Source organism: Takifugu flavidus, chromosome 11 (genome assembly GCF_003711565.1).
Source record: "Takifugu flavidus isolate HTHZ2018 chromosome 11, ASM371156v2, whole genome shotgun sequence".
NCBI classification, from domain to species: Eukaryota; Metazoa; Chordata; class Actinopteri; order Tetraodontiformes; family Tetraodontidae; genus Takifugu; species Takifugu flavidus.
The window spans coordinates 13,391,145-13,413,781 of NC_079530.1; the positions used below are offsets into that span (position 1 = coordinate 13,391,145).

Here is a 22,637-nt window from a genome sequence, read left to right on the forward strand (position 1 = left end):
AATGATTTTGTTTGGTTTTGAATGTTTTTGTTAATACATTTTTATTCGATTTGCTTTCAACCCATCTTCTTCGTTTAGTGCTAAAATGTTGGATTTGATCGGGTTTTGAGTGAGTCGAAATGAGCAACTCCCAGCATCCTCTGCTTACTCACTAAATCATGTGCTCGCGACGGCATCGTATGATGGGATGTATCGCTTGATTAGGGAGCATCATCTCTACGCTCCCTTTCACAATGAATTATGGGATACAAGGAGTGCACTAAACAGGCTGCTGTGATCTTCACTTTATATTGAGTCACCCTTACAAAATGGTACGCTCCCTAGTTAGTACACTATCTAGGGAACAGGTTGTGACTTTGGCCACCATGAGAATGATGACTCGTGTCTTTTTGGAAACACGTCCTGACATCGTTATGCTGGCTCTTCTCAGGTGGAAACACATGGCAGGACTCTTTTTCTGGGTGTGCACGGACAACAGAGGGTTGTTGCCATGGGCTGGGTCTTATGACCTCACTTTTAGGAAGCGCTCATGTCATCCATTCCTGCAGTACGGGATCCTTTCGAAGGCTACAGTGCGCCTAGCAGCAGGTAATCTTTTAATCTTTTATTCCCGTTCAATGATGGAAGGATGATGAAAAGTCGCATCACTGTCCCGGTGCGGTCCATCAACATGTTTGCTCGGAGCACGTGTTGGTTATTGCGAAACTGGGAAAGGATTTGATACAAGATCATTTATTCAGCATCTCATTTTTCTGGCTCTCATTAGATTCTGGAAGCCAGTTGAACAGTTGATCCCACATCAAATAAAAATTATTCAATTTACTTCAGTGTCAGTGCGAAGGCGCAGTGGTCAGCGCTGGTGGCAGGTTCGACTCCAGGACGGGCCCTCCTTCAAAGAGTTTCCATGTTCTCCATGTGCCTGTGTGGGTGTTCTCCAGGTTCCTCCCACAGCCCAGAAACATGGACAAACCTCCTGATTAGGAGTAAGTGGCGGCCACATCTGACTGAATATGACCTGTTGCAGTTTTGGACAGTCATCTTACTCAGATTAGGGAAAATTCCATTGTGGATTGACGGTATTTTCATTTCAGAACGCCTGTGTGGCTTCACGCTGAAGCTGATACTGTGCAGGCTGCCACTGAGGAATGAGCCTGATAAAACTTGTTAGGCTCAATCAAATGGACGTTTGCCTCATTTACAGGAAGCAGGTTGAAATCCTGCCGTTCTAATGTCTTCCAGCTGTTGCAGCAGCACAGCAGCAGCTTTCAGCACCTTGTTCACTGCTGACTTGTAGAACACGATCGGCTGTCCCTTTGGCTGCTGAGGAGGAATCAGTGGAACTGTAGTATTACACGCGACTCAAGGAGCGTCCCGCTGCAGTAAAAGCACCGAGAGCATCTGGTGTGTGTGTGTAAGTGTCATAATGTGCTGGCCAGGCCGAACCTTTTCCTCCATCCAGAAACTTCATGCGCTGTGGGTCTTCCTCCAGGATGTAAATCCAAACCATCACTGGCGTTGGACTGCAGCCGTTACCAGTATTTTCCTTTTGGACTGTCAGGGATGGGATGATGTCTGAAAGTCTTCACGTTCTTCTTATCGGCTTCTCTTTCCACCCATGGGAAATGAGAGCGGCTGCAGGCCAGTAAAAAAAAAAAAAAAAATACTGGAAAGAGGGTGTAGAAGGACCGAAGCAGCAGAAGCAAAGTGGCTGGAAAAGGGCAGGCTCTCAGTCAGCCAGTCAGTCATGCTCTCCTCTTAGACTTCCACTAGTGATGAGCGGTTTTCAATGAGAGGATTTACAGGAAGAAACGCACAAGGACTCGGATGCAATCTGGTAACTTTCTGTTTGTACTGCCGGGCAATAGCGGTTGAGTTTTGGTGGCCGGTACGAACCGGCCTGGCTGATTGTGATGCATTTGGTGTTTGAAGTTCAGTGTTTGTTTTGAGAGAGCAGTGAGCAGGGGAGAATGCCTGGAGTCGTCTCTTCAACTTTGCTCCCTCACTTTTCTCCTCATGGTTGCTGAATAATTGTGATGTTTTGCACAGAATAGAGCAAATGTGAAAATAATGCAGCTAAAATTAATGAAAGAAAAATACATTTCTGATAAGCAGAGTAAAAAATAGAGGGGAAAATGGCATTATCTAAAGTTGATGGATGTAATTAAGGCCCATTTAAGTCCATATTTAATGAATACTTGGATTCAGTTGGCTAATGTAACAGACAGTCAGACTTTTGGTTACAGCACTATCAGAAGTTTAGTCAGTGAAGGATCTGATATGAATAACGTTCAAAACCAAAACCGATATCAAGTAAACCGCACCAAAAAATAGCTTTCTGAACAACATTCCGAGCTTGAAACATGGAGCGACTGAGTTAGGCTTCTTTCACTCCACTAACTTTATCTCAGACTGCAGGTGTGAACTTGCGTTTCAGATTCCGCAGCTCTCCATCACGCCAAAAACCAGAAATTGTCTGAAAATCCGCCGCTGTAGCGACTCACACGTGGCTTGAACGGGGGTGTATAAAGACTCAGTTGAGGGAAAAATCATCTGGGCTGGAACCTGTCGGTGAGGGGGTTTCCAAGAACCTCTCTTTACTAGGGAAAAAGTCTGAAGACAACGGCTTGTACAAGAGCTGAAGCTTCAGGCCTCCCTCAGTGCTGTTATTGAGTTTACATGGTGGAAAAAGTCTGTCACGGTAACTTTTAAACTTTCTGGCTGCAGTGCAGTAAAAGCATTCTGGAGGCCAAAGGTTACAGCTAAACTACTGTTTTGCATTTGCATTCGAAAAGAAATACTAATGGGATGTGCTGTCAGATCAGATCACACTTAGCTCACATCAACAGCTCTGGCCTGCATTTACAACCCAGTTTAAGGTTTTTTATGTGTCATATTGGCAACAGCACAAGATGATTGGGCAGAACAGCTGCAAAATCAGCGCAGCCACGCATATTTAATGAATGTCTGATGTTTGCTCACATGCAGTTTGGCTGATAATTGCTAGAACCTGATCTGCCTGGTTGTGATGTCTGTGTTGCATCTTGTCTAAACACATTAACATGAACACAGAATCAGTCTTCATTACTGTAGAATGCTACATGCTGTTAGCAGCAATTGCAGTGTATTAACTGCTATTCCGGGTCTGTTCTTTATTTGAGCTTGTCAGTTTTACAGGACACTTGCTGTGATGTTGCTACATTAACATCAGTGTTTTTGCATCTATTCCACTTGATTCTAAATAAATTTGCACCACGTGGTAATGTGAATGAGGCTGAAATAAAGAGTATCAGTTAAATACTAACAGGGTTAATGAGATGTTTATAACAACTATGGTTACAGCTTCAAAGAAAAACCATGTGGTCACAATGAAGACTCGGATATTTGCTCATAAAATACCTTGGAAACATTGATTGCACACTGGAAATAAGATGCTAATATAAATCCTGTAAAGTTGCCTAAGCGTTTGGTATAATTTGAGCACGGCATGAAAAGCTGAACCACAACATTTTCCGTAACTGTGCGGACACTAATTTAAAGAGAAAAAGAAAGCCATCTGATTTTAATTGTGGTAACAGATCAGGAAACCTTACAGAAACCAATGCGCATCACATGTAAATTATACAAAACGTGAACTTTTCCAATGTTTAGAGTCAGACAATCACCATGTACAAAGTGTTTATCATCTGACTAGGATCTGGGTTTCTCTATTTTTAAAACAGGTTGTAGTTTAGCTGATGACATAACTACTGTAACGTCTCTGTAATAACAGTTATTATGTCATCTTCTGTGATGGAGGAAGATTATGACCACGGGGAAGGAAAACATGCAGAAGTGAGGATTTCCTGGGCACACGTGTTGTATTTGGGCCAGAAAGAGGGCAGATCTGAGGAAACAGCTGACAACCCCACAGGAAACACTCAGCGCTGTCGTTAGGGTAGTTGTGGTGAGAAGCTCAGCGTTCTGTTTGTTTGGGGAAACCAAAACCGTGCCATGAGATGATGTAGTAACCAGAGGCTTGAAAGGAAAAACACGCTGAGGTGGAGAATCAGGACTGGAAACATGGTGCACGGGGTAGGAGGCGTAATGGAGCTGCTGTCATGTGAAAGGAAACCTCCATCCATCCATCCATCCATCCATCCATCCATCCATCCATCCATCCATCCATCCATCCTCCATCCATCCATCCTCCATCCATCCATCCATCCATCCATCCATCCATCCATCCATCCATCCAATGCTCCCACTGTCCTTTTCTCTTTATATTCAACACAAGCCATGTGTTTCCTCTTCCTCCGTAGGTGCACAACTGGAACTCGGTACTGCTGCGTAATGGGTTGCAAAGCAACTTTCCTGCACCGTGCGTTAAGATACCTGTGCTTCCTGCTTCTCCATTTGTTTTGTGCAGCTCAAGAAGAAGACTTGAGAAGTAAGAATTCTTCTGTCTTCCTTTTTCTACACTTTTACACCACCGGTTCGTGGAAGCTGTTGAAAGAAACTAATAACGCGACATTTTTACGGCAGTTGAATGTGTATAAACCAAAAAATGAATAAATTACAGCGAATTTGTTTGAATAAGAACGTCTCTCCTGTCCCCTTCAGGCTGCAGGACTGCACCGTGTGACCTGGTCTTTATTCTAGACGGCTCCTGGAGCGTTGAAGATGTCAACTTTGAGATAGTGAAGCGATGGCTTGTCAACATGACAACAAGCTTCAAAATCGGACAGAAATTCACCCAGGTTGGAGTTGTCCAGTACAGCGACGATCCCGTCTTGGAGATTCCGTTGGGGAAGTTCTCGTCCAACAAGGACCTCATAAAAGCAATGCAGTCCATTGATTTCATGGGTGGGAACACGAACACGGGGACAGCCATTAAGTTCGCCACGGACAAAGTCTTTGGCTTATCCGAGCGCGGCTCCTCCGGCATCTCTAGAATTGCTGTTGTCCTTACGGACGGGAAGTCCCAAGACGAGGTGTTGAAAGCGGCGGAGGCGGCGAGGAAGAAAGGAGTCATTGTGTTTGCCATCGGTGTGGGGTCGGAGACAGAAGAGGCAGAGCTGAGGGCCATCGCTAACAAGCCATTCTCAACGTATGTCTTCTCTGTGGAGGACTACAAAGCCATTTCCAGGATCATACAGGTGATCCGGCAGAAACTGTGTGAAGGTCAGTGTCTTCTCATCAGCGGTATTCTCCTGTAATGCTATTTGACCTCCTGACGCTCTTCTTCTGCCCACCTCTTGTAGAGACTGTCTGTCCTGCAAGAATTCCCATAGACACCCGCGACGAGAAGGGCTTCGATCTTTTGCTATATCTAAACCTGGCTAAAAAAGCTAAACTGACGACAGGAGCGTTTTATGGCACCAAGGCCTACGCCGTGACATCTCGGCTGGACCTGAGCGAAGCTACGCGGTTCGCATCCCATTTCAGCTTTCTTTATCCCGCACACCCCTGAGCTCGCTGATTTTGACCTTTTCCGGCTTCCCCCCCCAGGACCCTTTTTCCTGATGGGCTCCCCCCGTCATACGTCTTTGTGGCCACGCTGAGGTACAAGGGCTCGGTGACGAAGGAGGACTGGGACGTGTGGAGAATACAGACACGTGACGGGAAACCGCAGATGGCTGTGACCCTAAACGGAGCCGACCGCACCGTCATGTTCACGACGACCAGCGAAGCGCCCAGCGGAACCCAAACTGTGACATTTTCGCACCATACGTCCAGGGTAAAGGCCTAAAAAGATCTTTGTTTTACTTGGCGTGTTTTTAATCCGCCACCAGTTTGTGTCATTGCGTTAATATCATATATTTGTCCACAATTTTAAAACCCTCACACAGCTGTTTGATGAGAAATGGCACCAGCTGCGCCTGCTGGTCACTGAAGAGGATGTGACCCTTTACATTGATGACCTGGTGATTGAGACCCTGCTGTTGAAGCCCCCTGTGGGCATCTTCATCAACGGAAAAACTCAAGTCGGAAAATACGTCCAAAAGGAAACCACAGTGCCCGTAAGTTTCAACGACGTTACTAATCTATCGTATGTAGAATATTGATGCGTTATAGAATAAAAACAGAATAGTAATACTGTAATTACCCCTGTTACACCGATTATTGTGTGATCCCAAAGTTAAAATAACACATAAAGTTGCTCTTTGGATAAAGTCATCCTGAAAAAGTGGAATGTCCTCGTGCAAATGGCGTCTTAAAAGAAAGTTTTTGTTTAGTTTGAAATACAGAAACTTCGCATTTACTGTGACCCCGAGCAGAGTAGCCGGGAGACGGCGTGTGAAATACCTGGTGTGGTGAGTAGATCTAGTCTGAAGCTTCGGCAAAGACAAATCATTTCAGCCTTGTTGATGTTAATATTATATAATAAATATTGATTTTCATTTTTCACTGGCTGATACAAAGAATAAATGCAAGGACCTTTTCCCACTATTATCTCTTAATTAGTGCTCTAACAGTCCTGATTACACTGAGCCAACTCCAGAACCTTGTGTTTGTCCTCCTGGACCCCCTGGACCCCCAGGACGAAAGGTCTGTAACTGATACATCATATTTTATGCATCACTTTTATGCTCCATTACATGATTTTGATGGGTGATAGGACAGTAAAGGATTAACATCTATTGTTTGAAACAAGATTAAATTGTTACTTTTTTGCACATATATTTAAATAATTTTAAGCGTTGCTTCATGTGATCACCATCAGACACACAGAAAACACGACTTTTATATGACCGTTATTCCTGTTTAGGGAGAACAGGGAAACTCCGGTCTGACTGGTCGCCCTGGGCCTGCTGGTGCTGATGGTAAGCCTGTGAGTACTGCATAGTTCCATATACAAACATACTAAAGTCAAAAGGGACCAAAAGAAAATGCCAAACACCAGTGAGGTTCATAAACAAGATGATGTGCTCAGAGAAAAGCATCCAACAGAGAAACACTTTTTATTGCGAGTTTAAAGATTTAGAGAATTCCCCATTCTGTTGGTTCAATGTCTGGATGTATTTTAATTCAAGGGTGTCCCTGGTATCAGAGGAAGCCCGGGGCTGCCAGGTAGCCCAGGAGCAGAGGTAAAAAAATAAAGAAAAGATGTCACCGATTTAACCGATTTAGGATTTGAAATGTAAACCTGATCTCTTCTACATCTACCAGGGTCCACGTGGGCCCGGTGGGTACAAAGGCGAGCCAGGGAGACCTGGTGTCACGGTAGGAAGGTTTAAAAACATATTTGCATCCAGCACTATTCTGCAGCGCTTAAAATCAAATACTGATGTGATGTGAGTGTGTTTCCTCAGGGTGAAAAGGGAATGGCTGGAGAACTGGGAACACCTGGAAAACCAGGGGAGAAGGTGATGATGCTAATTATTCAAATATGGTGAATGCTATTTCTAAGCTTGGAAATACAGAATCCAGATGCTTATAATTATGGACTCAGCATTTCAATCAGGCACTAAAAATGAGTAAACACCATCAGTCAGTGCAGAAAGTATATTCCGTTATAGAAGGGCATCCTCTTGTTTGTGCAGAAATATTACTCTGATAGCAGGCTGCAGGCTATCTAATCCCTCTAAATTTGCTGTTTTGTTCTGGTCTTTCCCTGTGCGGATGGCCAAAATGTCTGGGACTCAATCCACTCAAGCAGATAATCGAATTCTGCAGTCTGCGGACACACGTGTGCACCCAGAGTATTCCTCCTGTGTCATCTGTTCCACAGTCTGACTCATCCGTCCAGGATGCATCGAATAAAGATGGTTTACTAGTGTTTACTTCAGACCGTCCTCATGACTCCTGCTCAATGTTACCACCACACGAAAACATAATGGGAAAGAGTTTGCCATTTATTATTCATTTATTCCCTGTGTCCATTGTTTTCAGGCTACTATTTAAACATGAAAGGATTGTGGCATTTATTGGCTTTGAGGTTATTTTAATCTGGTAGTTAGGCAACTAATGAGCCGTTCTGAGAGATGAGAAAGCTTGCAGAACGTCATTTCTTCACTGGCAAAGCGACGCTGCTGCCAAAAACTAATGAAAAACCTCTGAGCGCCCTCTATAAAATATACCAACAACAGCCAGCTGATACCAGTTTTAATCCAAACTGAATTCTAAGTAGAAGAGGTAGTGTCTGATTACCACCTCATTGTATTTGTTTAATAAGCTCATCCTACAGATACTGAAGATATGCTGCTTTACATCTGCACCTGCATGCAGACAGTCATTTAAAATATTTGAAAAAAGCATCCTATATTTTGCGTAACGTGTGCACCAAAGTAAACTGGCCCCATAGCATCGGCCCTCGGAGGAATACTTGGTACTTGATCTGCTGTTGTCAAGGTAATTACTACTGCTACAAGCCTTAGCCTGGTCAATGATGACTGACATTCCACATGTTTTCTCAAAGGGCTTAGAAGGATCCAAAGGACAGATGGGATTAACAGGAAGACCTGGTCAACGGGGTGGAAAAGGAAGCCCGGGACCTCCGGGTCCACCAGGATTTCCTGGTAAACCTGTATGTATAAATTCAGTTTGAAACAAACGCAGCGCACATGTGCAACTATAATCATTGGGATATTCCCGCCCACAACCCTCTCCAACTTTAGGGCATAACTGGGAGAGAGGGGAAAGATGGAATACCAGGGAGACCTGGCCTAAAGGTCTGTCGGAGCTTTAATTAAGAGAAATACTTGCCTTATCGAGCATTACTTGAGAACATTGTGATTGATGTGGAGTTTTCTCTTCTGCATTAAGGGAGACGCTGGTGCCGCTGGGATTCCTGGTGTCGATGGAAGGGACGGACACCCTGTGAGCCAACACAGACATTAAGCACGGCACATATTTGGTCCTTTGTAGGCCGTTTGTGCTCATGCTCACACACATCTGTTGTCCTCTATGGAGACGATGTTTTGGTTCCAACCATTCAACTTTATAAAATGAAAGATTTACGTTGCGTAGCTGAAGAACGCTGTTAAATATGTGTTAAGAGGCAGATGAGAGAGCCCCGGGCAGCCAGTAAATTAGGAGTATTCCCCCTGTAGATGATTCCAGGACAGCCCTGTTATGTAACGCTCAGGCTCCAACTATATTTTGGCAGCAGCGGTTTCTCATCGGGGGAATACTGTTGTGCTCTGGCGAGTTTGTTTTGGGAAGAAACTTTGCAACTGGGCAAACGCTTCGATTGGTTTAGCCGGGATGAGTCAGTGGCTCCGAGAGGCGCTCGGCCATGTTCTTTCGTTAGCAGAATTTAAAAAATAGTTTTTTCTTTGCCCTTCTGTCTTCCCAGAGAAATGATTCCCTTCGTCTGCATCACGAGTTGCTGAAACGCTGTTTATTTCTGCAAAGATTTATCAAAGCAGCTGCAATAGGATGAATTAAGTCTAAAAAAGGGACAGGAATTGTGTTTACATGATGAACAAAGTGGATATCATTTACTATAAATAATTATAATTTATATTCCAGGGAATGCCTGGAATACCTGGAAGTGCAGGACTGAATGGGCAAAAGGTAAATATCCACCAATGGTGTCATGAAATCAACTGCTTTTATTGATTTTGGGTCCGTTCTGGTGTTTGTGATTAAGGGGGATGCGGGTCTGCCTGGAGCAAAGGGAATTAAGGGCTCATCTGGACCACCTGTATGTCAACAGTCAATTTTCTGCTTTTTAATCCGTATAAATTCTGAGGTGCCTACCAAGAGAGTTTCTTCCTCCACCGCAGGGTCACACGGGTTTGCCTGGTGCCACCGGTTTACAAGGATTGGTCGGAGCCAAGGTGATTGTTTTGCCTTTCCAACTGCTGAAAACAAGCCAGCAGCCACAACAGCTTAAAAAAGATAAAAGGGGATTCTTAAAAATGGCTAAAACTCTGCTCGAAACACAGCGACGGTTTGATCCTCCCTCATATTTCTGAGGCTGTAGCTCAAACTGTGACCCAGGAAAATCAATAAAGCAGATCAATTCACAACGAGAAAGTGTCCATCTGTGGTCGAAGGGTCTCAGTGTGATGGATTTTTTTTCTGGGCATTCGTTATCTCTCAAAAACACACTGAAACAACAGTGATACTCTCACCAGCACTTCTAAATCAAGCACTCATTGGTCGTGGAATTTCAGTGGAAATGTTCCCTGTCCCGTCTGGGGTTGTGTCTGCCTGCTGCCTCATGTTCATTAGCTGATTTTGCCTTTAAAACTAAATTGATGAAATGGCAGAAGAGTGAAGAATTAGTCCTGGAAGGCAAGTCTTGGGTTGTTTGGCTGAATTTCAGACTGTAGTGGTGGATCAGAAAAGTGAGGATCCAGCCGGTGATATGATGAGGTTACCATGTGACTTTGGGGAGTTACTTTCTGAATGTTGTCTTTCAAGGGAAGTAAAGGAGAAACAGGACATCCAGGTATTCAAGGAAGACCAGGGCCTGTGGTGAGTGTAAACAATTCTGATGTTAGAATATTCCACTGCTCATCAACTTCAACCCTATGGCAGGTCATTATTCCGCTGTTGTTAGTTCCATGTTGAGTTGTGTTGAGATACAACGTGAAACTGAATATTAATGCTGTTAAAGGGAAGAGCGGGAGAGCCGGGAATAGCAGGTCACCCGGGGCACCCCGGAATGCCAGGCCTCAAGGGGAGCAAGGTATCCACATTTATGTAATTTTGAGGTCTTTCTTCTACACAAGGGGTCAAAAGGTCACATTTGTATGTATTTTTATAGAGATACATATAGCTGCATTTTGCTCAGTTGTGTGCATTTTCTGCCATAAGTGCATATTTATAAGTTGTTGTTATAAGTATAAGTTGTAGTCGAAGAGGAAGGCAAAGACATGCTCGTAGTTTTATTTTTCTATATTTTCAGGGACAAATTGGATATCCAGGAGAAAGAGGACAGATGGTAAGAAATAACCAACATTTGCACTGCCATGACTGCTTAATGCATCACTGAATCCACCCAGTGATCCTGTTAATTCATGATCACGAATAATTCCAGAGGCACAGACCTGAACGTCCTCTTTAACTTCACTGCTCCAAACAAATAACTGTCAACCACCAACTCCTGGGGCATCATTCTCCATTCTGGGTGATACCCAAACAGAGATGAATAAAGTGGCTCTTTCATGTGACTCTACGGTGTTCATTCAGTTGTTTCTCACCAGGGCGTCCAGGGTCAAAAAGGTGATGACGGTCGACCAGGTGAACATGTGAGTGTTATTAACCAGCTCTGGCTCAAAATTAAAACTCTCTCGATGTGACGCAGCCTAAATCAGCCTGTTGTTTAATGTTTTTTTTATTAGAGTAGACTGCTTAAAACTTAGTTTTCACTGTGAGTAGCGCCACCGTGTGGTCAGTACTAATCACCTACCTTCCCTGAGCATAAGATTGTTAGTCAGTGACGATTCTGATGCTTCCAAACTGAGATGTTGCTCAAATAACATTGTTGGAATGTGAATTATTGACAGTTACTGTGGTGATAGATGTGATTCTGATCAACAGGGTTCCACTGGGCCGCCGGGGCTGAAAGGAGAGGTATGTTCAGCTGCACGCATTCATCTCTGCGTGCCAGCCGCATATTGTTTTGTATATCGTACACACTGAGGTGGTGTTTCTGCCAGAAAGGGTCAACAGGGGAACCAGGGCAGAGAGGTCAAGAGGGTCAGATGGGAGGTTCTGGACAACCTGGTCTGCCGGGCCCACCAGGGCCTCGAGGGTTGATGGGAGACACAGGTCTGCCTGGCACACCTGGACCTATGGGGAGATCTGTACGGGAACCGCAGCTTGTATGAACGTCTTTGATGTTATCCAAGGTTTCGGTTCCAGGCTGAGCTGTGTAAGCTAACGGATTCTTCCTCATCTTACAGGCTTTTGAAATGTCGGACAATCGCATACGTCAAATCTGCAGAGAGATTCTTCACAGTGAGTTTCATTCTAAGTCAGCTCAGGCGAACTTTCCGTGGGTTCCTTCACACTGGTGAAACCTTTTCACTGTCACTCATCCCAGCGGAGCTGCCTTCGCTGTTGCTCGGCAATCAGCAGAGCAGCTGTAGCAGATGTCAGAGCCAGTCGGGTTCTGCTGGTCCTCCTGGTCCAGCTGGGCCTCAGGGAGGCAGGGGCCTTCCTGGAGTTGTTGGTCCTCGAGGACAGCCTGGATGGCCCGGACGTCCTGGTTTTATCGGACAGAAAGGTAAAGCCCACATGGTGTTATGGGTGAGTTATTAAAGAAGGGTTGCACGAATGCTTTACTGGCCGTACTTGTGTTTTAAGGAGAACCAGGTGTGGGTGGAGAGAAGGGAAGTCCTGGTCGGAGTATTACTGGAGACCCAGGCCCCCCCGGGCCTCCAGGTAGAAACTCGCAGTGACAAAGATGAGACATTTAATGTCTTCTGATTGAAATGTCTACATTTCATCCAAGATCAACGCAATTTTTTATTTTTTTTAAATAATCACAACAGGTCCAACGGGCCCCCAAGGTTACAGTCATCCAGGTCCTCCAGGTAAGCCAGGATCCCCAGGACTTAATGGGGCTGAAGGCAAACGCGGTAGTCAAGGCAACCCTGGCCGACCTGGGGTGTGCGATCCATCCATGTGCCACAGTAGTATGATGAGGCAGAATCCGTACAGCAAAGGACCAAATTATTGATGCTGTGGAGCACCACTGCAAGCAAAGCTCTGGAGCGCACGTGGAACAGGCGGCCATTCTCAGGAAGATCTCTCTTTTGTGACGTCTCTTTGTCACGGTTTGCAAAATGATTCCCAATCAAACAGCTGGTTTCGCCCCAGCTGAGTCATCCCTTTATCTGGACGGTTCATGTGGGAACGTCCTCCAAATGAGGTGGTCTTAATTCACTCTTAATTTAATGACGCACAAAGACCCGTAAATAATAACTCTAATTTTTGCTTCGAAAGCTAACGGTCCAATCAAAGGAATTGGCTATTCCCTCCTTCTGTAATTAACTCATTATACAGACTCAGTCAATGCACCTGGATCCCATTATAGTTAGTCTGCTGGGGTTTACTATTGTTATAATTATTCATATGTCATTTTCAGTTCAAATTAATTGAGGGGTAAAATTAAGAGGCTCCTGGAGCATTTATGTGATTCTCTTAATTGCCATTTTCTCTCTCTTGGTTGTTTGTCTCTAAATTCCCAGAGCTGGTTAAGTGCCAGAGTTCCCATTTAAAGTATATGCTCACTCATGTGATCAAGATCTCCTGGAAACCAGCTCCTGTTAGCGTGTCCTCCAAGGGACGTCGCTTTGACTTTTAAGCACTTAATTCTTCATACCTTCATTTGAGACACATGTAGCTTCCATCATAAATCCCCTCAGAACAAGATGAAGTCACCCCCGTTTCCATTCATTCTTTTACTGTTAAAAACATGTTTTGCCTGTTTTATGTTTAAAAATATATATATTAATGACACTTATTTTTCCAAGGTGTGTCTTTAATTACTGTACCAGGCAATTTATGTTATTTATAGAAGCATTTGTGAGTCTTTTCACATGATTCCATGTTGTGAACAACTTGTTGTTTTTTTTTGTTTTTTTTAACTAAGGGTCCCTTTTTATAAAAACAGAAATAAAAAAAATATCTCAAGAGATTGAAGCTTTTGAGGTTTTGGGACTTATTTCAGGATTGGATTAGTCTCATCTTTCACCCAAGGACATTGTAAAAGATATTTTCAGGGATTAAAGCGATGACAGATGCTCGATTGGCCGGGACACTGGGCCTCAATAAATCAGAGTATCTTTCCAGACATATTGATCACAGGTCCCCAAAATGATGAGGCGAAAAGAAAACATTCAGGAACTACCTTTGAGGAGATGATTGCTTTGTTTGACAGCGGCAATAATTATTTTCTTTGATGACTGAAACTCCAATAGTGAGCTGTCCATAAAGAAGATGTTTTAGGACAGCAACGTGTTGCTAGTGGAAACACAATTCATGCTCTCACCACATCAAATGGAATCCAAGAGTAGGAACAGACTTCCGGTGCAAAATAATGAAGAGTTGAACAGTGTGAAACACTGTGCCGACTCGAAGAGCTTCTCTAAATAAAGATGAGGAGGGAGAAGAAAAAGACAGATGAAGAGCAGCAAGAACACAAACTCACACAGAGAGAAGAGAGAGTCGACGTTGATCAGAGAGGTCGACCAGCTTGAAGTGGTTCATTTTTAACCTCAGTGTACCAAGAAAAACAACCCAACTCCATGTTCAATTCCATTCGCTTTTATGAACTGAGCAGCCAGAATTGTCGCTGCAATGTGACATATACCCAGAAATTCATATTTTATAAACTTTGTTGTTAAATAACACCCTTTTCATTGGTGTGTCCCCCCCAAATTGTCAAGACTGAAAATGGCCAGACAAAATAATCAAATGTTTCAATGAGTAACCTCAAAATCAGGGGTGAAATTCTCATTTGATGCGAGACCAGATCTGTCAAAAGGTCACAGCTGCCAGTGGAAGGCGAATTTATGGATTTAGAGCGCCATAAAATATCACAATTTAGGGATATTAGGTATTATGGTTTAACGCGTTTTAGTAATGTAAACACTAGGTGGCGCTACGTGTTAACTTCGACCCACCCTAGGACGCAGCAACAGCAAACGGTACCAATCGATTTTCTTAGAAATTTTAATTAAAATAAATAACATTTTTTAGGTACTTTTTGATTAATTCGTTTTTAGATTTTTTTTCCCCAATTGGTTTTTCACTTCTGTAAAAGCTTCTAAATGTGGGGCCTGAACGCAGCTGGCCAAGAGTTCTCCATAAACGCGCAGACTTCAGTGAGTCGAGGTGATTAAAAGCTTCTGTCATTATTCTTTCGCTCGTTACCGGCTCTCGGATTTCAAGTGTCTCCTTTTACACTGCCGGGCTCATTCATCAGGCGGCCGGCCTCAACTTTTACTGCGGCCGCTAGAGGTGGATGCAAAAGTTTGAAAAAAAAAATGTGTGGGATGGACTCGGAGGGCAACTGAAGCCCAAATGAACTCTTGCTGGTGCGGAGGGGAAACGCTCAACTGCGAGCCAGGGCATGAGGGGAGAGTCTGATGCTGATAAAGTTGGGAAAACTCCCGATCCGCCGTTGATCACTCGACGTTATGGGCGTACCTAGAAGTTTCCGCAACGTAGGAAAGTAAGGTGAGGGTCGGTGCCATATCTCCATAAATACTTGGATGAACGCTGAGGGGAAACACAGGGCACGGGAGAGGACTGTTGCGTTGACCCAAAGTGCCGCCGCTGGTGTCCAGGATGGACCGTCAGTGATTCTGCAGAGGCAGACAGTACAATGTAGTCCAGCTTCACACGGGACCCGAACCAGCCGTCGAGATGACACCTTTGCAGCGCGCTCTTCTCGGACTGGCGTGGAGCTGCTTGGGTTTTCTGTCCTGCGCCCGTTGCGGGTTAAGTGACAACCATGTGCACTCCAGTTTTATTTACAGGCGCCTGCGCAATCACGAACGCAGGGAGATCCAGAGAGAGATCCTCTCCATTCTGGGCTTGCCTCACCGTCCCAGGCCCTTCTCTCCCGGGAAGCAGGCGTCCTCCGCGCCGCTCTTCATGCTGGACCTGTACAACGCCATGGCCCTGGAGGAGGACGACGAGGAAGAGGAGGGCGCACGGCGGAAAAGCCTTGGTGCCAAGGCTCAGGCGAACTCCAGAACCAGTTATTACAGTCCCCAGCACGCTGGGTACTCCCGAGTGGCGCAGCCTTACCGTGCGGCCCCGCTCCTAGGCCACAGTCCCGCACTCCCCTCGGCGCACGACACCAACGTCCTCAACGATGCCGACATGGTTATGAGCTTCGTCAATCTAGGTGAGACATTTCTGAAGCTGTTTATTATTATTATATTATTATTATTATTATATTATTATTATTATTATTATTATTATTATTATTATTAATTCGGCTTAATTTAACCCCCTCAGATGATTTTACTATAATTAACTGAAGAGAGATATAAGATCTTTATGTGTCTGAAATTAAAAGTCATCTCATGCTTTGCAGTTTTCATTAACTCCACTTCAGATTACAAAATGAACCAAATTAGAATACGTTTTGCTGACCTTGAGGAAGTAGAAATAATTTAACTAAATAAGGTAGTCGTGGTGTCTTTACAATAATCTTACGTCCACATTTTTCTAGTAAACCATATAAACCATATATATCAGCTTTATGTTGCATTTGGCCCAACAGTTGACCCTGTCATAGGCTGCTTTTGATTAAAGAAGTGGCCGTGTGCACAATGATTGAGTTTGTGCAGTAGCCATGACCTTTAACCTCGCACTTTAGACGCGGCTTATCAGATGACTGTCTGACCTTGAGAAAATTGGTCTGAATTATTTCCTGTTGTTAAAAGGGCGACGGTATTGACCGACGTCTGACGATCTTTAGGCTCGTACAGTGACGGAAAGCAGCACAATCCTTCAGATCTACAACGTTTTCTCTGAATTTATTCCCATTTTTTTTATGAATTAAAAATTTTGGCCGTGATACGATGGACACGTTCAGACAGCGATGTTACAAAACTGTTGAATGTGTTGATTCCTGGGATTATTGGGCAACGTAAACACATGTTTGTGAAAGGTTAAGGCTTATGTCCTCACCTTCGTCAGAGCCCATCTGTTTCCACTTACCCTCCCAACTACACGACGCTGTTAGCCTTGAAGACTCAGCTCTCGCTCTGGGGACTGTCAGTAAAGCGTTTATTACTGCACACGGATACACGCTTAATGACCTTTACTTTACTACTTTAATGCACCTCATCTCTGACCCTGATTAAATCAGCCGTGGATCACGTGACGCCATTTAAGCATCTTATCGACCATGATGTTCATGTTAAAGAGGATCCTTGGACTGAGTGGATGTCATTGTAAACTGTTTGAAAGACGATTCTACATCCCAAAGAGCGCTTGGGATGCTTCAGATTACCGACCTAGGATGATAAAATGGAAAGCTCCAAGGCAGGCTTGACCTTTGACCTGTTTGTGCTGAGTATCCGTAGGGCTTCCTCGGGGATAAAATATCAGAGACGTGCATTGCAAGATATCAGCTTCTCCACAGCGACGACAAGCCCGTGTGTTTTTGGCCGCTGTGTTAACAACATTGCTCAGGCTAAAAATCGGCGAGTTTCTTTGTTTTTCCACCAAATTAGAAGCAGCAGCTCTGGGAAAGGTTCCGCAGAATGAGCGCTTAACTATTTAAAACAAAACAAAAAATGTCACAGCGTAATATGTTTCTCATTACATGAGAAGTATTAGTGCTGAAGGTTAAAGGTCATTAAATCCTTGTTGGGCTTTGTTTGAAACCTACAGGAGGTCGGAGTGAGGTCAGAAATGAGGCCAGAGTCGACACTCGCATGACGTTGAAGACTCCGTTCTGCTCTTTTCTCTCACTTGAAGGGCAGAAGAAAGTGTCTTTAATAGAAATGGGCCTGTTTTTCCTAACTGACAGCCCATTCATCATGTCCAGAGAATGCAGTTAGGCGCACAGTGGAGGGCCTGTCTGGGAACTGCTACCTGTATTCAGTGGACTGATTTAATGAACTGGAAAGTGCTTTTGTTGGGAGTCTAAATGTTTGGATTGGACTCGCAACGGAGAAGACGATGTAATAAATTACCCTTTTTCTTCCCTGCACAATATCGCAGCTTTATTTTCTCCTTTGAGCAACGCGCAGGAGATGAAGTCACTCTGGCTCTCTGGCTCTCTGATTCACCAAAAACTATTTTCTTTCCCAGTCGAGAAAGACAAAGATTTTTCTCACCAGCGGAGACACTACAAGGAGTTCCGTTTCGATCTGACCCAGATCCCAGAGGGCGAGGCGGTGACGGCCGCCGAGTTCAGGATCTATAAGGAGCGCAGTCATTCCCGCTACGACAATATCACTCTGAAGGTTTCCATATATCAGGTCATAAAGGAAAACCAAAACAAGTAAGTGCGTAACACATTCCTGCTGAAATAATAAAGAGTGCTGGACCATAGCCAAGCACACATGGAACTACTGTCAACCACTATCTTTGTTAATCTCGATGCCAATCATAAAATATGTATGTATCAAAGTACGCTGTAATCATCTATATTCTGTAAGTGGTCATTTATTGAGTAATTTCATTTCAATAATGATAAGGGTGTCATCTGATTAGAATTTTTAATCAGATTAGTCAGAGAGACACAAAATTAATCATTACCCCTTCTTTATTAATGGCTATCATTTTGTGATACGCAATTTAAAAAGCACATATCCACACACACACATATGCACATACATATAGACTTCACATGTGTTTTATTCAATATATAAAGCATATACACTTTTGGGGATATGCAGAAATCTTCTCAACGATATGTATGTGTCTTCATATTGCTTGCAAACGTCCATCTTGACTGAGTTGGTTCTGCTGACACAGCACTGAACCACTAATCCTCACGAGAGAGGAATCGTGCGCGGGCTGCCCGAGCGTTAATGGCTTTAACGTTTTTAATCAAAAGAACGCAAATGAGCTAAGTCTGGATCAACACCTCGATAGCCCCAACCGATGATAAAACTAATTTAAGTGGGCTTCAGTCATCAGGAGTCCTTCCTGTAGATTAGACATGTAAAACAGTGAATCGTCTACAGAGAAGCATTTGGCGTTAAGTCATCGGTCCGTCCCTGGGGAATCAATAAAAACAATAAAAAGGAATAGAGCTGGAGGATCTGTGAAAAGGTTGTTTCCAGTTATTTAAAGCGCTGTGAAACGCAAAGCAGACAGCAAATCTCGTCTCAATTGGAAGCGGATGCTGGGGAAACAATAAGGGCAGCGAGATGCCAGTAAAATCTGGACCAATGTGCTGAATCTTGATCCCATGCGTTAATGTTACATCAGAGTTCAGTTATTGTCTCCGACGGATGAAGCTTTCCACTGGCGCAGGACGTTCCTCTATCTGGGACTCTGGTCTCCTTCATTCGCACCCGCGTCTGCCTTGTAAATATAGTTCTCGGATAAAGAGGGCTCCATTAGCAAGTCGGCCTCTCGCGGACCTCACAGGGCCCGTCCGTTATCGCTCTTCTTCTGTTGCCTGCCAAGTTGACTGTAGCTGCTCCCCCTCTGCCCGCCACCTGCCTGGCCCAACAATACAGCGGAAGTTTGAACCGTGACATAGCTGAACACACAAGGGGGCACTTAAGAGTGGGCCCGCATTTTGGCGAAAAAAAAAAAGTATGTGTGGGTGATTGAAGTGGAGATACGGCCCCCACGGGCTTCCAAAAGGTCCGAGTCAACGGACACGGCCATCTTAACAGTGAAGACGGCTCAGTTTAGATTTCACAAAGGCCTCATTGAGGGTTTTTTTAGCTTCCTTTTCCAGGTGAGGAGTCGTGAAAAACAGCGTTGAAATAAAACAGTTGGCTAATGGTTTCCCTGAACATATAAACCTGTAATTAAAACCACAATGACCAGCATTAATCACGCGCCCTCTTCTATTCCACTGACTTTCGAGCTGAAGCGAATTCAAACCGCACCGTTGCGCATTTTTAAAGGGTTTCAGTAATAACTGCGCTCGGTAAGATAATCTTTACGATGGCCATTTTGCCCCCACTTCCAGCTCTTTAAAGGGTCACGCTCAATGATAAACAAATAAGCTGGTCAGAGATCGGTGTTGAGATGTTGGCCGTAACACGCTCTCCCTCCTTTTTTAAACAGTTTGCTTTACTTCTGGCTGCAGGACGGAGAAAATGTGCTCTAGCGCATCCGTCTGTGCGAGAGAGGAAGCGGATAATGAATTAAAAACACGACCTCTCGCTCCCTTGAATATCAGAGGGACTTCACTGGATCGTCTCTGCAGACAAACTTTATGCGTCAGTGACATCGGATGAATATAACTTGCAGCAGACAGGCATACTTCCATATTTCCCAGCTCATTTCCAGTGGAACAAAACATCCAGCAAGCGAGAGACAGGATGCACTCTTCCCTTGGATATGACTCTGGGAATAACGCCTTCCTGCCTGAAGAAAGTGAATTATTATAGGATATTACATATAATCCCGTACATCCCAAAGAGGGGGGTCAGCAGTATGTCTTATGGCAAATGTCATGTGAAGCTCAGCTACACCTGTAATAAACACGGGAATGATTCCCGAGCTGTTGGGGCCACATGGAAAAATCTGGTCGTCTTGACCACAAAAACTCAACAGGCGCTGCTTTATCCGATCCGCTGCTTGAAAGGAATCCAATGCAAATTGCAAAGTGGGGATTTTTCAACTTAGGGCTGATTTATGCCTCATGTCAGGCAAATGTTGGAAGTACAAGAGCTGATATGTGATTCAGAACCACTGAACATGTATCGCCAATGAAATGTCTGAAATCTAAAGTTTCAACCCCAAGGTGAAGTCGGGATGTAACAAAGTTCTGAAGCTGAACTTTCCACGGGGGAAAACAGTTGAAAAGATAGAAAAGAAGAAGATCGATGGTCGGTTTTAGCGAACATCCAATCGGTGGTTATTCAGCGCAGCCATGCCTCATTTATCTGTTTCACTTAAAGTGGCTAAAATGACTCGGATTTGGCCGAAATGCCCCCAGAGAAGCATCTGGTTTGTTTTTGTGTCACATTTCAGCTGTTCAATATCAAGGTGCACACACAGTTTTCATTTGTTCAGGAGCTTAGCACAATCTGGCCCCAAGGTTTCGGAATATTTGTAAGGCAGCGGCGACGTGCCCGCGTGTTCTTTCCCCTGCTCTTATATAGATTTAATCACCCGAAGTTTATGCGTTTTGCCGTTTTCCCCTCACACCTCCAGAGATGCAGAGACGTTTCTCCTGGACTCCAAAAAGATCCATTCGTCCAACAGCGGCTGGCTAGTGTTCGACACCACGGCCACCAGTAACCACTGGGTGATGAATCCGCAGCAGAATCTGGGCCTCCAGCTCTGCGTGGAGACTGCTGATGGCAAGTTTGAATGTTTTCCTTATTCCCAGGATTTATGTCAGAGTCTTGGACCTGAAAAAGGTCACAAAGTACCTCAGAGACGGTCCAAAAACCGTGCATGTGTGATTAATGATTTCTGTGGATTTCTGCTATTCATCAACAATAAATGATCATAAATCCACCAAATCCAACAGGGACTGATTCCGACTTACATTTGAAAGCAGCGGCGAACTGATAAAACATGCAGTTTTATTTACTTTTTCATATTGACTTATTTATTCTCAAGGACGAAGCTTGAGCATAAAATCGGCTGGACTGGTCGGCAGGAGCGGGCCCCAGTCCAAACAGCCTTTTCTGGTTGCCTTCTTCAAGGCCAGCGGGGTGTTGCTTCGCTCGGTCAGGGCCGCCGGTGGCAAAAAGAAGAACCACAGTCGCAATAAATCCACCAACCAACAGGAGACGTCGAGGGCTCCAAAACCTGGCGGTACTGTCGCTTATTCACCGTCGACCGGCAGACCGCCGCCTTAAGCTTCATCAGTCATTTTCTATCTCCTTTTCTTTCGCTTATCACTAAGCTCGGACATTTTTTCTTCACTTCTCAAGAAATGTAATCGTTTGGATTTTATTTCTCCTTCAGATTACAACACAAGTGAGCAGAAGCAGGCTTGTAAGAAACATGAGCTTTATGTCAGTTTTCGAGACTTGGGCTGGCAGGTGAGACAAAAAGCCCAAAAAAGGCTGTTGACGTGCAACAAGTTGGTAAAAATAAGTCAAATAAATGATTTTTTCTTTCTGGTTTAGGATTGGATCATCGCGCCCGAAGGTTACGCTGCGTTTTACTGCGATGGCGAATGCGCTTTCCCACTCAACGCTCACATGAACGCCACGAATCACGCCATCGTGCAGACCCTGGTGCGTATCTGTCGCTCAAACCTGGCCCGACGCCGGGTGCACCTCTTTTAAACTGATCACGCCTTTTCGTCGTCAGGTCCACTTAATGTTTCCTGACAACGTGCCAAAGCCGTGCTGCGCCCCCACCAAGCTCAACGCAATATCGGTGCTTTACTTCGACGACAGCTCCAACGTGATCCTCAAGAAATACAGAAATATGGTCGTCAGGTCGTGCGGTTGCCATTAGGTGTTCGAGATCATTTATGCTCACTGGTATGAGGACATTTCTGAATAATAGATCCACTGCAGGATGTGATGTACAGTATTATGTATATAAAGATTTATGAGCCTTATTTATTTCCTTTTATAAGATAGCACTGAATGATGTGATATTTAAATGATTAGGATGAAATATTGAGTTTACTTTAAGCCAGTTATCCTTTACGTCTCAGTCCACTGGCATATACTGTAGTCAGTAGTCTCTGTTGGGTTTGTATAACTTTTAGAATTTGCTATGAGGATTATAATGACAGTTTTCCCCCTCGTTACTCAAACTTCTGACAAGTTTTTCTTTTTTTAAAACATTAAAACAACACGCTCCGATATCGCAGTAATGAGGACTCACAGGAATCTTTTGTGATTTCAACAAGTGGTAATCAGTTCCACGCCAGCAACGTTCAGGTCGTCACTGTCTTTCAGCACTGATTCGGTGTTACAGGCCAACTCCTTTTTTTGTTTTTGGGTGAAACATCCTCTTTTTTTCTTCATGTCTTTGTCATAGATGATCTTTGACTCTTGTAGGCAACAGTACTCATTATAAAGCGTTGCTTATTTTAATAAATGTCCTATTTGAAAGAA

At 44.2% G+C, this 22,637-nt stretch overlaps 2 protein-coding genes across 5 annotated transcripts; both read left to right on the forward strand.

The window, feature by feature from the left end:
- Nucleotides 1-113: 113 nt before the first annotated feature.
- On the forward strand, nt 114-13,584 carry col21a1 (collagen, type XXI, alpha 1). 3 transcript variants are annotated; one of them, XM_057047252.1, is made up of 28 exons: nt 114-588; nt 4,299-4,426; nt 4,600-5,160; nt 5,241-5,406; nt 5,488-5,716; nt 5,829-5,999; nt 6,216-6,293; nt 6,445-6,528; nt 6,749-6,811; nt 7,014-7,067; nt 7,150-7,203; nt 7,293-7,346; nt 8,399-8,506; nt 8,598-8,651; nt 8,746-8,799; nt 9,454-9,498; nt 9,575-9,628; nt 9,711-9,764; nt 10,354-10,407; nt 10,550-10,621; nt 10,841-10,876; nt 11,139-11,183; nt 11,476-11,508; nt 11,595-11,759; nt 11,841-11,895; nt 11,981-12,163; nt 12,244-12,321; nt 12,432-13,584. In XM_057047252.1, the coding sequence occupies exons 1-28, from the start codon at nt 530-532 to the stop codon at nt 12,617-12,619; spliced, it is 2,979 nt and encodes a 992-aa protein (XP_056903232.1). In that variant the 5' UTR covers nt 114-529; the 3' UTR covers nt 12,620-13,584. The 3 variants fall into 3 exon arrangements, 2 of the variants coding, with proteins under 2 accessions (XP_056903232.1, XP_056903233.1); XM_057047253.1 differs by lacking the exon at nt 114-588 and adding an exon at nt 1,498-1,834; XR_008952634.1 differs by lacking the exons at nt 12,244-12,321; nt 12,432-13,584 and having other exon boundaries at nt 11,599-11,759; nt 11,981-12,066.
- Nucleotides 13,585-14,892: 1,308 nt separating this feature from the next.
- On the forward strand, nt 14,893-22,637 carry bmp5 (bone morphogenetic protein 5). 2 transcript variants are annotated; one of them, XM_057047321.1, is made up of 7 exons: nt 14,893-15,799; nt 17,722-17,914; nt 20,761-20,909; nt 21,175-21,399; nt 21,526-21,602; nt 21,690-21,800; nt 21,877-22,637. In XM_057047321.1, exons 1-7 carry the CDS (start codon nt 15,313-15,315, stop codon nt 22,024-22,026), a joined length of 1,392 nt encoding a protein of 463 aa, XP_056903301.1. In that variant the 5' UTR covers nt 14,893-15,312; the 3' UTR covers nt 22,027-22,637. The 2 variants fall into 2 exon arrangements, with proteins under 2 accessions (XP_056903301.1, XP_056903302.1); XM_057047322.1 differs by having other exon boundaries at nt 14,928-15,799; nt 21,175-21,372.